Source organism: Saccopteryx bilineata, chromosome 8, assembly GCF_036850765.1.
Source record: "Saccopteryx bilineata isolate mSacBil1 chromosome 8, mSacBil1_pri_phased_curated, whole genome shotgun sequence".
Classification (NCBI taxonomy): domain Eukaryota; kingdom Metazoa; phylum Chordata; class Mammalia; order Chiroptera; family Emballonuridae; genus Saccopteryx; species Saccopteryx bilineata.
In genome coordinates this window covers 55,481,345-55,497,064 of record NC_089497.1, presented here as the reverse complement: position 1 = coordinate 55,497,064, position 15,720 = coordinate 55,481,345, and the positions used below count along the sequence as shown (strand labels likewise).

The 15,720-nt window shown below is 43.2% G+C and overlaps 1 protein-coding gene across 5 annotated transcripts in view; it reads right to left on the bottom strand.

The window, feature by feature from the left end:
• Positions 1–15,720, bottom strand: part of IQCG (IQ motif containing G) — a 66,481-nt gene that overhangs the window by 31,228 nt on the left and 19,533 nt on the right. For all 5 annotated transcript variants that reach the window (XM_066241468.1, XM_066241469.1, XM_066241470.1 and 2 more), the window contains 2 exons: positions 13,242–13,471; positions 7,484–7,612 (listed from right to left, as the gene is read on the bottom strand). In XM_066241468.1, the coding sequence (XP_066097565.1) occupies positions 7,484–7,612; positions 13,242–13,471 (359 nt within the window). The remainder of the gene's footprint in view (positions 1–7,483; positions 7,613–13,241; positions 13,472–15,720) is intronic.

Genomic DNA, 15,720 nt, shown 5'->3' with positions numbered 1-15,720 from the left:
GGAGATGGTACAGGAAGAGGAAAAAAGAATCCTTCCTATTCTGAGCCCTTCCCATATTCTTACCTCACAATAACCTATGAAATAGCCTCTATCGTTGGCCTCATTTTAAGAATGAGGAAGATAGCCTGACCAGTGGTGGTGCAGGAGATAAAGAGTCAACCTGGAAATGCTGAGGTCACCGGTTCAAATCCCTGGGCTTGCCTGGTCAAGGCACATATAGGAGTTGATACTTCCAGCTCCTCCCCTCTTCTCTCTCTCTCCCATCTCTAAAATGAATAGATAAAATCTTAAAAAAAAAAAAAAGAATGAGGAAGTTAGAGAGCTGAGGTAACTTGCTGTGGTGGCCATGTGAACGTGCCTCGCAGGCCTCCAACTACAGGGAGTGAAAGCAAACAGGGTGTTAGCTCGAGGCTCTGGAGTCCTTCACTGTGTGTTCTGAAGCCTCACATCCCACTGACTGCTCACAGCCCGTTTTTGAGTGTGGCAGGGACACTATGGCAGGCCCTTCCTGAGAGAGCAGGGCTTCTCCGGGGGCTGACTCGGCTCCCGGGCCCCCTGACAGCCTCGCCGCAGCACTCTGCACTGCCGGGCAGTCTCGTCCACCCAGCGTTCCTTCTCCTTCACTTGGGGCCAGTCGACATGGGGTCTGAAAGCTCCCTCCCATTTTCTTTCACACAGGTGTTTGAAAAATCTTTGCACGACTATCTCATTTTGGCATCTCTTCTCAGAAGACACAGCCCTACACACTGACCAGGGTCATACAAACAGTAAAAGGCACAGCATTCAAACCCAGTGCTATTTGAATGAGAACTTTACTACTTTATGTTATTATTTTTTAAGATTTTATTGATTTATTTTAGAGAGAAGAGAGAGAGAGAAAAACGGAGAAGAGCAGCTCACAGCCACCTCTCCCATGTGTCCTGACCAGGCGAGCCTGGGGCTTTGCAAGGCGGCCCCAGCGTTCCAGGTCCACACTTAATCCACCGCGCCCCCACAGGTCAGGCTGTTTCATGTTATTGTTTCTGCTGGCTCTCCAAAACAGAATTCTGTTTATCTCCAGCAATCCCATTACTTTGATTTAAAACAATCAAAATAACAAAACAATATAAAGATAAACAAAACTAAACAGCTGTCTTAGCTGGGGCTGCTATACCAAAAATATCAAGGAGCCTGATTACGTAGGTCAAGGAAAGAGTCTTTGTCAATACCAAACAATTCATCCTCTAAGTAGTGCACTTCAGTGGTTTTTGGTCATTCACAGTTGTACAACCACCACCACTATCTAATTACATAACATTTTCATCATCCACCAAAACAACCCCTGAATTCACTTGCGCGCACTCTCCATCCCTCAGCCGTCTATGTATGAAACTTCTCTTGCAGGAGTGGAGGTGGGGTGGGGAAGGTCCAGGTCTAGCAGCAAAGGAGGCTCAGAGGAGCCTCTGTGGATAAGGATGTTTCCCACACCCTCACCCTTGCTGGCCTGCACAACTCAGTTTTAGCAAGAATCCTGCAAAGTCAGTTAGGACAGAATCCCTACTATTGCTATCTGATCACCCTGGATATTTGACCAAATTCTTCATTCCCCACCCTTGATGTCTAAGCCCTGGGTCTGCCTTGGGCAAGAATTCTGTTTAATTAGTTTAGCAAGAATCTGCTGCCCTTTATGTCTCCTTTTAGTAATTATCCATCCACCAAATCCCTCACTGTTTTTGTTTTTTTTTTACAGAGGCAGAGATAGACAGGGACAGACAGACAGGAACGGAGAGAGATGAGAAGCATCAATCATCAGTTTCTTGTTGCGCGTTGCGACTTCTTAGTTGTTCATTGATTGCTTTCTCACATGTGCCTTGACCGTGGGCCTTCAGCAGACCGAGTAACCCCCTGCTTGAGCCAGCGACCTTGGGTCCAAGCTGGTGATTTCTTTGCTCAAGCCATATGAGCCCGCGCTCAAGCTGGCGACCTCGGGGTCTCGAACCTGGGTCCTTCCGCATCCCAGTCCGACGCTCTATCCACTGCGCCACCACCTGGTCAGGCCCCTCACTGTTCTTGTTGACTGTAAGTCCCCAGCAGCCTTTACTGTACTGGGACTGAGACTGATCTTTCTCCTATTGTGATAGTTTTGACACCTATTGCAATAGTCCTGAATAAAGTCTTCTTGCCATTTTAACAAGTGTCAGTAAGACTTTTAACAGTATCTCAATAGAACTTTTTACAAAACCAAATAGAAAATCTTGTTTATCTCATACACATCACTAAACTGTATATGACTTTAAAAGTACCAGTCACGCCTGACCTGGCAGTGAAGCAGTGGATAGAGCATCAGACTGGGATGCGAAAGACCCAGGTTTGAGACCCCAAGGTCGCCAGCTTGAGCGTGGGTTCATCTGGTTTGAGCAAAAGCTCACCAGCTTGAGCCCAAGGTCGATGGCTCGAGCATGGGGTTACTCGGTCTGCTGAAGGCCTGCGGTCAAGGCACATATGAGAAAGCAATCAATGAACAACTAAGGTGTCGCAACACACAATGAAAAACTAATGATTGATGCTTCTCATCTCTCTGTTCCTGTCTGTCTGTCCCTGTCTATCCCTCTCTCTGACTATCTCTCTGTCTTTGTAAAAAAAAAAATAATAATAAAAGTACCAGTCACATACTTAAAATACTAAAGACCATTTGTCAATGATTTACCCAAATCTAGATATAATTTTCCAATTAAATAAATCTAGATTGATGCCTAATTGGAAGAAAAATTAAAAGAAGAAATTATTATAATAATCCTATATATAAAATCAATCACTTGCAAACTGTCTACATTGAGCTTTAGACTATTTTCTCCCTCCTAAGTAATGGTACTTCTTTTTTCTTACTTTTTTTCACTTAGCTATGTACAAGAAACATTCCTCCAGATCAATCATATAGCTCTTATTCATTTGTTCTAATAGCTGTGTGTTTTTATTTTATAAATTAATCATTCAAGTACTCCTCTATTAAAGGAGATTTATGCTATTTCTAGGTATTTGCCACTGTGCTACAGTAAATATTATGTATATATATCTCATCCCCCCCTCCCCCATAGGCTGGATTTCCAAAAGTAGGGCTTCTGGGTCAAAGGGATATATCAATACATTTGTTTAGCTTTTTTTTTTTTTTTTTTTTTGTATTTTTCTGAAGCTGGAAACGGGGAGGCAGTCAGACAGACTCCCACATGCGCCCGACCGGGATCCACCTGGCAAGCCACCAGGGGCGATGCTCTGCCCAACTGGGGCATCGCTCTGCCGCAATCAGAGCCATTCTAGTGCCTGAGGCAGAGGCTACAGAGCCATCCTCAGCGCCTGGGCAAACTTTGCTCCAATGGAGCCTTGGCTGCGGGAGGGGAAGAGAGAGACAGAGAGGAAGGAGAGGGGGAGGGGTGGAGAAGCAGATGAGCACCTCTCCTGTGTGCCCTGGCCAGGAATTGAACCCAGGACGCCCAGGCCGACGTTCTACCACTGAGCCAAACGGCCAGGGCCTTGTTTAGCTTTTCTATTAATACATTTATTTGGCCCCAAGATAAAGTAAAAATTGAGAAAATATTAAAAAATTAAAAGATTGGAAAAAAACACCCATATATTTAAAAAAAATTTTTTAAAGATTTTATTTATTGATTTTAAAGAGAGGAGAGAGAGAGAAAGGCAGGGAAAGGAAAGAAGAGTGGGAAGCACGGACTCATAGTTGCTTCTCATATGTGCCTTGACCGAACAAGCCTGGGGCTTTGAACTGGCGACCTCAATATTCCAGGATTTTATTTATTTTTATTTTTATTTTTTTGTGTGTGTATTTTTCTGAAGTTGGAAACTGGGAGGCAGTCAGACAGACTCCCGCATGCGCCTGATCGGGATCTACCCGGCATGCCCACCAGGGGGCAATGCTCTGCCCATCTGGGGCATCGCTTTGCCGCAATCAGAGCCATTCTAGCACCTGAGGCAGAGCCCAAGGAGCCATCCTCAATGCCCTGGCAAACTTTGCTCCAAAGGAGCCTTGGCTGCGGGAAGGGAAGAGAGAGACAGAGAGGAAGGAGAGGGGGAGGGGTGGAGAAGCAGATGGGTGCCTCTCCTGTGTGCCCTGGCTGGGAATTGAACCCGGGACTCCCGCACGCCAGGCCCACGCTCTACCACTGAGCCAACTGGCCAGGGCCCAGGATTTATTTTTTAATTTTTATTTATTGATTCTAAAGAGAGGATGGGAGAAAGAGAGAGCGCGTGCACACAAAACATCGATTTGTTGATCCATTTGTTTATGTATTCACTGGTTTATTCTTGTATGTGCCCTGACCAGGGATTGAACCCACATTCTTAGTATATTGGGATGACACTCTAACCAACTGAATTACCTTCCGGGGCCTGTTAGTTTTATTATACAGATGTGATAACACTATATTATTTCTAGCCTTTCTTTTTCTATTTAAAATTGTAACAGCCATGGCTAGACAGCTTGATTAGTTAGAGCATGGTCCTGAAGCGCAGAGATTGCCAGTTCAATCCCTGATCAGGGCACATACAGGAACAGCTTAATGGTCCTGTCTCTCTCTCACCATTCCTCTCTCACTGAAATCAATAAATAAGTCTTTTAAAAAATTATAACATAAACAGCCTGGTCCATGGTGGTACAGTGGATAGAATCTCAACCTGGAATGCTGAGGTTGCTGGTTCAAAACCCTATGCCTGCCTGGTCAGTGCACATAGGCCAAACAACAAGCTGCAATGAACAACTAAAGTGTAGTGACTATGGGCTGATACTTCTCGCTCCCCAACCTCTGTAAAATCAGTAAATGGCCCTGGCCGGTTGGCTCAGCGGTAGAGCGTCGGCCTGGCGTGCAGGGGACCCGGGTTCGATTCCCGGCCAGGGCACATAGGAGAAGCGCCCATTTGCTTCTCCACCCCCCCTCCTTCCTCTCTGTCTCTCTTTCCCTCCTGCAGCCGAGGCTCCATTAGAGCAAGGATGGCCCGGGCGCTGGGGATGGCTCCTTGGCCTCTGCCCCAGGCGCTAGAGTGGCTCTGGTCGCGGCAGAACGATGCCCCGGAGGGGCAGAGCATCGCCCCCTGGTGGGCAGAGCATCGCCCCTGGTGGGCGTGCCGGGTGGATCCTGGTCGGGCGCATGCAGGAGTCTGTCTGACTGTCTCTCCCCGTTTCCAGCTTCAGAAAAATACACACACACACAAACACACACACACACACAAAAAAATCAGTAAATAAAATCTTTTAAAATTATAACATAAAGTTTCCCCATGCTATTATAACTTTGTAAGCAGTACTTTTAACAGCTTCATAACATTATCCATTAAAGTATAGACTCTCTTTGATAATGTAATTCCATATATTGTGATTCAACCTAATAAAATAATAACAGATTCAGACATTTGCTGATATATATTTATGCACAAAGATGTACACTGACACATTATTTGCTACAGCAAACATAGAAACAAGCTCAATGTTCAAACTTAGGAAATTGTTAAATAAATTATAGAATAGTACATACATAATAGTGAATATTATAAAATTACAATTAGGTATATATATTTTCATTTTCACACCTAAACCATTTTTCAGAAAGTTACACCAGTTTATTCTCCCACCAGCAATATACACAACTGCTCATTTTCTTGCTTGCTTGCCAACAATGCATGTTAAGTTCATAATAGTAGCTATTATTGTTATTAAGCACTAAATATGTGCCAGAAACAATACAAAGTGCTTTACATGTATAAATGAATCAATTCTTCATAATAACTCTAGTACAGAATTTATTATCAATACTAAGGTACAAAGGAAGAGTAATAAATTCAAGGAAAAACAATTCTACTTATGCAGGCAAGATCTACACTTTCTCATTCTGAGTACTCAGGGTTCATATAAAGAGAATTTTATCTTGGTCCCAAAGCATTTTGATTGTGTTAAATTTCTTTTTCTTTTATTCTTTGTGTGTGTATGTGTTGAATTTCTGTGTGTGTGTGCGTGTGACAGAGACAGCAAGAGACACAGAGAGAGTGACAGATAGAGACAGACAGGAAGGAAGAGAGATGAGAAGCATCAATTCTTCATTGCGGCTCCTTAGTTGTTCATTGATTGCTTTCTCATATGTGCCTTGACAGGGGACAACAGCAGAGTGAGTGACCCTTTGATCAAGCCAGCTCAAGCCAGTGACCATAGGGTCATGTCTCTGATCCCACACTCAAGCCAGCGACCCCTTGCTTAAGCTGGTGAGCCAATGCTCAAGCCGGTGACCTCAGGGTTTTGAACATGGGTCCTCTGTGTCCCAGTCTGACGCTCTGTCCACTGTACCACCACCTGGTCAGGCTTGAATTTCTTTTTTTTTTTTTTTTTTTTTTTAATTTCTGAAGCTGGAAACGGGGAGAGACAGACAGACAGACTCCTGCATGCGCCCGACCGGGATCCACCCGGCACGCCCACCAGGGGCAACGCTCTGCCCACCAGGGGGCGATGCTCTGCCCCTCCGGGGCGTCGCTCTGTCGTGACCAGAGCCACTCTAGCGCCTGGGGCAGAGGCCAAGGAGCCATCCCCAGCGCCCAGGCCATCTTTTGCTCCAATGGAGCCCCGGCTGCGGGAGGGGAAGAGAGAGACAGAGAGGAAGGAGGAGGGGGGGTGGAAAAGCAAATGGGCGCCTCTCCTATGTGCCCTGGCCGGGAATCGAACCCGGGTCCCCCACACGCCAGGCCGATGCTCTACCGCTGAGCCAACCGGCCAGGGCCTGGCTTGAATTTCTTAAAGCAAGAAAACCTTTGGAATTAATTGAAAGACTCTGGAAAAAAAAAAACTTCCCTGAGCATGCTTTTATTATCACACAGGAATTTTCAGTGAACTCAATCATAAGAAAGATTACTATGGCCTGACCAGGCGGTGGCGCAGTGGATAGAGCATCGAACTGGGATGTGGAAGACCCAGGTTCGAGACCCCGAGGTCGCCAGCTTGAGCATGGGCTCATCTGGTTTGAGCAAAAATTCTCCAGCTCGGACCCAAGGTCGCTGGCTCAAGCAAGGGGTTACTCGGTCTGCTGAAGGCCCATGGTCAGGGCACATATGAGAAAGCAATCAATGAACAACTAAGGTGTCACAATGTGCAACGAAAAACTAATGATTGATGCTTCTCATTTCTCCGTTCCTGTCTGTCTGTCCCTGTCTATCTCTCACTCTGACTCACTCTCTGTCTCTGTAAAAATAAAAATAAAATTAAAAAAAATTAAAAAGAAAGATTACTATGGAATAGGAAGAATACTCTTGATACATTGTACATTGTACATACAGATCAATGAAGCCCTGAAATCTGAATTATTGTCCCAAGAGAACTAGGAATAGAACCCAAATTTCTGACTTCTAGTTATCTTCCCTGGGAAGCACAAATTTTATTTGTTTTAGAAATCAAAGACTTTCAGTGAGAGTTTTACAGCACTTTAAAAGACAACAAAGAAAATGAACCTACTACTCTGACCTGGCAATGATGTCATAGAAATGCATTTTGTTTTCCCTCTCTTCACTCAAAGATTTCAGGAGAGTGGTGAAAGTGCCTGAGTTTTGCAACTCCTGCATGGTATCTGTAATCACATCACTGAGAAATTGCCTGTAAGGAGAAAAAAACCCTAAGTTAATAAAATATATATTTGTCTACATTCACAAAGGGCTGCAGAAATCACACAGTTAAGACCCAAAAGGAACTTCATAACTAAGTTGGAATTATTTCTGGAATGTCAGAGTAGTTTAGTAAAATCAATGAAAGGCTGTGGCTAGGTAGCTCAGTTGGTTAAAGCATCATGCTGTAACACCAAGGTTGCAGGTTTGATCCCCAGCCAGGGGATGTATGGGAAGTGCCTAATGAATGCACAATTAAGTGGAACAACAATGAATGTTTCTTTTTTTCTCTCTCTCTCCCCCTTGCTCTGTCTCTCTAAAATCAATCAATAAAGAAACACACACACAAAAAAACTGTTAATTCTTCACATTAATAAAGGCAAAAGGAGAAAATCCACATTATCATTACAATTAATGTAGAAAAGGCATTTGGCAAAATTTAACATACATTATTTATAAACAAACAACAAAAACTCTTAGAATACTAGAAATAAAAAAAGAAAACTTCTTTTTAAAGTCTCTAAGCACTTTAACCTGACCTGTGGTGGTGCAGTGGATAAAGCATCGACCTAGAACACTTAGGTCACCGGTTCGAAACTCCCTGGGCTTGCCTGGTCAAGGCACATATGGGAGTTGATGCTTCCTGCTCCTCCCTCCTTTTCTCTCTCTCTCTCTGCCCTCTAAAATGAATAAAGTCTTTAAAAAAAATAAAGTCTCTAAGCACTTTAAAAGTTATTTATTTATTTACACTGCTCACGAAAATTAGGGGATCAGGGAACGTGCAGATACTCCAGTACTTTCAGCTTTTTGTATAGTGCATTTTCACCAATGAAATAAAAGTTGGTTTTGCATCTCATTTGCATAATCAAACAACTTTCTTTGACTTGTTGTTTTTTTGATGTTTTTGTTTATTTTAAAAAAATCAGCCCTGGCCGGTTGGCTCAGCGGTAGAGCGTCGGCCTAGCGTGCGGAGGACCCGGGTTCGATTCCCGGCTAGGGCACACAGGAGAAGCGCCCATTTGCTTCTCCACCCCTCCGCCGCGCTTTCCTCTCTGTCTCTCTCGTTCCCCTCCTGCAGCCAAGGCTCCATTGGAGCAAAGATGGCCCGGGCGCTGGGGATGGCTCTGTGGCCTCTGCCCCAGGCGCTAGAGTGGCTCTGGTTGCAACATGGCGACGCCCAGGATGGGCAGAGCATCGCCCCCAGGTGGGCAGAGCGTCGCCCCTGGTGGGCGTGCCGGGTGGATCCCGGTCGGGCGCATGCGGGAGTCTCTCTGACTGTCTCTCCCTGTTTCCAGCTTCAGAAAAATGGAAAAAAAAAAAAAAAATCAAATGCTTCTTTTTTTATCATATTGATTTTAAAATATCCCCTAATTTTTGTGAGCAGTTTGTTTGTTTATTTATTTATTTATTTGCTTTAGTCAGACAGACAGACAGACAGACAGAAAAGGAGAGAGATGAGAAGCATCAACTCATAGTTGCACCATTTTAGTTGTTCATTGATTGCTTCTCATATGTTCCTTGAGCGAGGGGCTCCAGATGAGCCAGTGACCTCTTGCTCAAGCCAGCGACCATGAGATTAAGTCTATGATCCTACACTTCAGCCCGCATCTTCATACTCAAGCTGATGAGCCCGTGCTCAAGGTTATGACCTTGGGGTTTCAAACCTGAGTCCTCAGCATCCCAGGGTGATGCTCCATCCACTGTGCCACCACCTATCAGGCTAAAAAATTTATTTGTTTGTTTGTTTATTTATTTATTTATTTGACATACTATATTGAGAGAGAGAGGGAGAAAGAGACAGGAAGGAAGAAAGAGAGAGGGAGGCTGGGTAGCTCAGTTGGATAGAGTGTCATCCAGATAAGCCAAGGTTGCAAGTTTGATTCCCAGTCAGGGCATATACAAGAATCAATCAATGATGCATAAATAACTGGAACAACAAATTGATGTTTCTGTCTCTCCCTTCCTCTGTGTCTAAAATCAATCAATAAATAACACACATACAGACCTAATAAAATTGTCACAATTTGCAAAAGAATAATTCAGAAGAGAGTTTATCTTTGGGAGAAGATTGAGGGGGGCTGGGATTAGAGGCTTCAATTGTATTTGGAGTTATTTTATTAAAAAAATGGAAAGCTAGGCCCTGGTCAGTTAGCTCAGTTAAGAGTGTTGTCCTGAAACAACAAGGCTGTGTGGGTTCAACACTTGGTCAGGGCACACACGGGAAGTAGCCAAAGATTGCACAACTGTGTGGAACAACAAATGAATGCTTCCCTCCCCCCCACCCCTTTCTTCCTCTCTCTCTAAAAATCAATAAAAATTAAGCCCTGGCTAGATAGCTCCGATTGATTGGTTGATCCCAGAGCGCAGAGGTTGCTGGTTCGATTCCCTGGTCAGGGCACAGACTGGAGCAGCTCAATGTTCATGTCTTTCTCTCCCTACCCCTGCCTCTCAAAAAAAGAGCTCAAAAGCAATCATGGTAAAATGTTAAGATCTGGTGGTTATACAGATAAGTATTTATTATTTTATTCTTTACAGTTTTCTTCATTTTTGTAATAGTTCATAATTTCAAAAAAGTTAAAATCACTTTAAATTATAAAAGAAAACAAAGAGCTAATAAAACCCTCACATTTTGCCCTGGCCGGTTGGCTCAGTGGTAGAGCGTTGGCCTAGTGTGCGGAGGACCCGGGTTCGATTCCCGGCTAGGGCACACAGGAGAAGCGCCCATTTGCTTCTCCACCCCTCCGCCGCGCTTTCCTCTCTGTCTCTCTTGTCCCCTCCCACAGCCAAGGCTCCATTGGAGCAAAGATGGCCCGGGCGCTGGGGATGGCTCTGTGGCCTCTGCCCCAGGCGCTAGAGTGGCTCTGGTCGCAACATGGTGACGCCCAGGATGGGCAGAGCATCGGCCCCTGGTGGGCAGAGCGTCGCCCCTGGTGGGCGTGCCGGGTGGATCCCGGTCGGGCGCATGCGGGAGTCTGTCTGACTGTCTCTCCCTGTTTCCAGCTTCAGAAAAATGGAAAAACAAAACAAAACAAAAAAAAACCCTCACATTTTAACATGAGTAAACCCAGATTCAGAAAGGCTAAATGACTTGCCCAAATCACAGAACTAGTTTGAGATAAAGCTAGAATCATAACCCAGGTTTACTGACTCATAGTCCATTGCTCTTTATATTCTCTTAAGTAGAAAAAAATGTACCCTGCAATCGAACCCTTTGAGTAGTGAGTTCTTTTCATGCTCGCTGACCCCTGGGAGTGAGTTTTTTATTTTCAAAAAATGAAATTTTTTGAATTTCATTAAATAAATGAATGAATGGTCTGGATGGTCAGGAGGCATGAGGACGTACATGAACGTTCGTATTACTCAAAGGGCTAATGTCCTGATATAGAGTGAGCAAGAACTACACTTACTATGTTACATAGTAATTTATTATAATTCACATAAAAAGATTCAGTAACTTTTTTTCTTAATAAAGTATACTGAAATCAGGAAACTGACTTGAGAGCTATGAGCCTCACACTGAGAATGAAAGGATGTTAACTAGCCTGACCTGTGGTGGTGAAGTGGATAAAGCATCAACCTGGAATGCTGACATCACTGGTTTGGGTTTGAAACCTGGCCTGCCAGGTCAAGGACCATATGAAAAGCAACTACTGTGAGTTGATGCTTCCTGCTCCTTCCCCCTTTCTCCTCCCTCCCCCCATCTCTAAAATCAATAAATAAAATCTTAAGGCCCTGGCCGGTTGGCTCAGCGGTAGAGCGTCGGCCTAGCGTGCGGAGGACCCGGGTTCGATTCCCGGCCAGGGCACACAGGAGAAGCGCCCATTTGCTTCTCCACCCCTCCGCCGCGCTTTCGCTCTCTGTCTCTCTCTTCCCCTCCCACAGCCAAGGCTCCATTGGAGCAAAGATGGCCCGGGCGCTGGGGATGGCTCTGTGGCCTCTGCCCCAGGTGCTAGAGTGGCTCTGGTCGCAACATGGCAACACCCAGGATGGGCAGAGCATCGCCCCTGGTGGGCGTGCCGGGTGGATCCCGGTCGGGCGCATGCGGGAGTCTGTCTGACTGTCTCTCCCTGTTTCCAGCTTCGGAAAAATGAATAAAAAATAAAAATAAATAAAAATAAAAAAATAAAATCTTAAAAAAAAACCAAAAGAAAAAAAATAGGATGTTAACTAGATCAGGCAGTTTATAAGTAGGACAACTTTCTGTCATGTCTGCAAATCTAGGCCAGACTGATTTTAACAAGAGACATTAATTACTCTTCTGGTGAAGGTCTAATGCAGGGGTCTGCACATTTTTTCTGTAAAGGGAAAAACAGTAAATATTTTTGGCTTTGCAAGCCACAAATTCTCTGTTGCAGCTCCTCAGCTCTCAGCTTTGCTGCTGCAGCATAAAAGCAAACACAGACACAATGTAAACCAACGTGCAATGCTGCATTCCAGTGAAACTTATTTTCAAAAACAGACTACAGGCTAGAGATGGCCAGTGGCCCTAGGGAACTACCATAGCTCTCACCAAAAATCCTTACCCTACTGTTGTACCCTCTTTTAAACCTGTCAGCCAGTTGACAACAAAAAACTGAATAATGAGGCAACGGAAATTGAGACTGCCTTTATTTTTATTCTACTGTTTATGTGTTATTTATTTCTTAAACATTTTGCTTATCCCTTTACCTTTTTCACCCAACCCCCCTTCTCTCTGTCAGCTATCAGTCTGTTCTGTGTACTTATGCTTCTGTTTCTATTTTGTTTGTTAGATTTTTTGTCCATTAATCTGCACACATATAAGTGAAAATAGTATATGTCTTCCTCTGACTGGCTTATTTAAAAAATATGGAATGCGCCTGACCAGGTGATGGCACAGTGGATAGAGCGTTGGACTGGGATGCGGAGGACCCAGGTTTGAGACCCCGAGGTCGCCAGCTTGAGCCCTAGGTCTTTGGCTTGAGCAAGGGGTTACTCGGTCTGCTGAAGGCCCACGGTCAAGGCACATATGAGAAAGCAATCAATGAACAACTAAGGTGTTGCAACGAAAAACTAATGTTTGATGCTTCTCATCTCTCTCCGTTCCTGTCCATCTATTCCTCTCTCTGACTCTGTCTCTGTAAAAAAAAAAAAAAAAAAAAAAGTGGAATGCTTCACGAGTGTTGCGCTGGGGTCATGCTGATCTTGGTATCAGTCCAGTTTTAGTAAATGTGCTGCCAAGTGAGTATACTACTGCCTTTAAAAAACCACCAGGATTAAAATATAGCTTGAAAGTTGGCTACTTTGATGATGGCTGCCTCTTATTAATGGATAAAGCATCATAATAACTACCAGCCTGTGCCAGGTATTTGAAGCCTTATTTCTAATCCTCACACCAACATTGCAAAGTTGCTATCATTCTCATTTTTTTTTAAATCCCAAACAAAGGCTCAATACTTGCTCAAGATCCTAAATGCTCTCATACTTTCAATCGCACCACACTCCGTCTAGGCAGGCTCTAGCTAACTCTAGTGTCAGCAGTCACTTTGGACGGGAGGACCAATCCTTAGGAAAAGAGAGCAGCCAGCCACCCTTTCACTCATTCTCTATCCACCTCGAAATATACACATTGCTACATATCCAAACATGCTTGCCGTCCTCACCTATCCATCTGAATTTTCTTCAGTGTCTCTGTGGTCATTACGGTCTGCCTTGCAGGTTTACTGAGGATAAGATCTTGCATTTTGTCAAATTTGTTGGCAAATTGGCCTCCTTGTCTGATTTCCGGCAACTTGTGTTGTTCTTGAGGCAAGACCGCACTTTTCAAGGTTCTTGAGACCTCCAGGGGTTCTACCAAGCTTTTTTCTTCTAAATTCATTTCATTGTTCTTCTTCTAAAAACAATAAATGATGTTTTATGTAAGACAGATTTTAAAAGAGTAAAGAAACAATGCTGTGCGAGGGCCTCTCCCTACACTTTCCAGCTTCGTTTTCTCCCACTTGTACTCTATACTAGAAGAGAATTACTGTTCTCCAGCCACACCAAACCGCATATCCTGCTGTTTACACCCTCCTGCCTCTAGAAAGCACCCCCAACCGCTCACCTGGTAAACCTGAAGGCTATGGCCAAAGGTAAAGTTCTCTGTGAAATAGCTCTATTAGCAACCACTCATCATGTTGTAATTCTAAACATACATATACGCACATATCAGTTAGGAAGTATTTTTGTTTTGTTTTGTTTTTTTACTCATTTTTAGAGAGAAGAGAGAGAGGAAGTGTGTGTGGGGGGGTGGGGGGTGGGAGTGTGGCGGGTGGAGAAGAAAGCATCAACTCTCTTATGTGCTCTGGCCAGGCAAGCTCACAGTTTCGAACAGGTGATCTCAGCATTCCAGCTCAATGCTTTATCCACTGTGTCACCACAGGTCAGGCCAGATTGTAAATTCCTTGAGAAGCAGAGTGTCTTAGAGACACTTGAGAAGTGTCTTAGAGATCTTGTTTCATTTCAATTCTTTCTGGTAAAAGATTGGGTATTAAATAAATGTAGCTATCTTTATAATTATTCCATTACTTAGAAAAATGCCTAGGGTAGAGACTCAAATGTTCACTGAATATATATTAATTTGAGATCTAAAGAATGAAATCCTACCAAAGAGCAGAAGTTGACAGTATATTCAGTAGTGTATATTTTTAAGGTCGGGGGGGAAAAGCCAGAATAATTAATTTTTTAGATAAATACTAAGGGGTAAGCATTACCATAGGAAAAACATGTATTTTCATTGATAATTCTTAATTATGTATTTATTTATTTTTATTGATTGATTTTAGCAAGGGAGAAAGGGGGAGAGAGAGTAAAGGGGGATGGGGAGGGGTGGAGAAGCAGTGTGCCCTGTGTGCCCTGACCAGGAATTGAACCCAGGACTTCTGCATGCTGGGCTGACTGATGGTTCTTACCTAATCTGTGGCTAAAATCTTGAACTATGGAAAAGCCACATAACATCATGATTATGTATATGCACTCTGAAACAAGACTTTCTTCTTCTTTGAATTTCTTACTGAACTGTGTTGACTTTAGGTAACTATCATTCCTATGTGTTCATTTTCCCTTAAAATAGGTCTAAAACTAGTAACTGCCCTTGTAGAATTATTATAAGGGTAAAATAAATTAATATACATTAAGCATTTAGAACAGTACGCAGAACTATGTAAGTTCTGCATTTGTTATGATTACTTATATTCTTGTGCACAGAAGAAAGGTTTATCTGCATATTGATACACAAAGCCTAGGCCTTCCATAAGCAAAGATTCAGATCTGAGGAAAACATCTGTAGGCAAGAACAAAACAAATTGCTGTCTTAAATAAGAATTAAATTTTAAAATATTCCTTTAAATTAAAAGTGATATGATGGACTACAAAGATATTAGAAGCCATAAAATTTCAGCAGTTAAATGGGAACTTATCTGGACATAAAAAGTTTCCATATGTGAAGGGTTAGTATTTTGGATTTTTGTTTAGGGAAGGCAGGGGAAATATCTATAAGGCGTAGGAAGCTGTTTTTCTGATTGCTCTAATCACGTCTCCTCCACCTTTATGCTTGGGCATCTGGAAAAAGCAGCGAATGTGTCAAAATGATTTACTGATTATTAGAAACAAATATGAATTTTTAGGAAAGAACTTGAAAGAACTAGCTAAATGTTCTATCTAGTCTAGTCACTGAAAGACTTTTATATAGCACACACTATGTATAAGGCATTAGACCCTAATGAAAAAGACAGTATTTCCTGTGAGCAGTCTCATTCCAAACCTACGTCCAATTACTCCCACTTCTGAAAAGAGTCTAGTATATTAGTACAGTTCCATCACTCCATTTCATAATTCTAACAAATGATCTACTTGGAGCTTTCTTTAGTTATAGAAAAGGCTGTAAAAAAGAGATAATGCTAACTAATTTTTCATCCCAAGGTTGCTATAAGGTTTAAACAATGTGAAGCCTTTGTGTGTGTGTGTATGTATGTGTCAGAGACAGAGAGAGTCAGAGAGAGGGACAGATAGGGACAGACAGGAATGGAGAGAGATGAGAAGCATCAATTCTTTGTTGCGGCACCTTAGTTTTTCAGTGATTGCTTTTTCAAATGTGCCTTGATG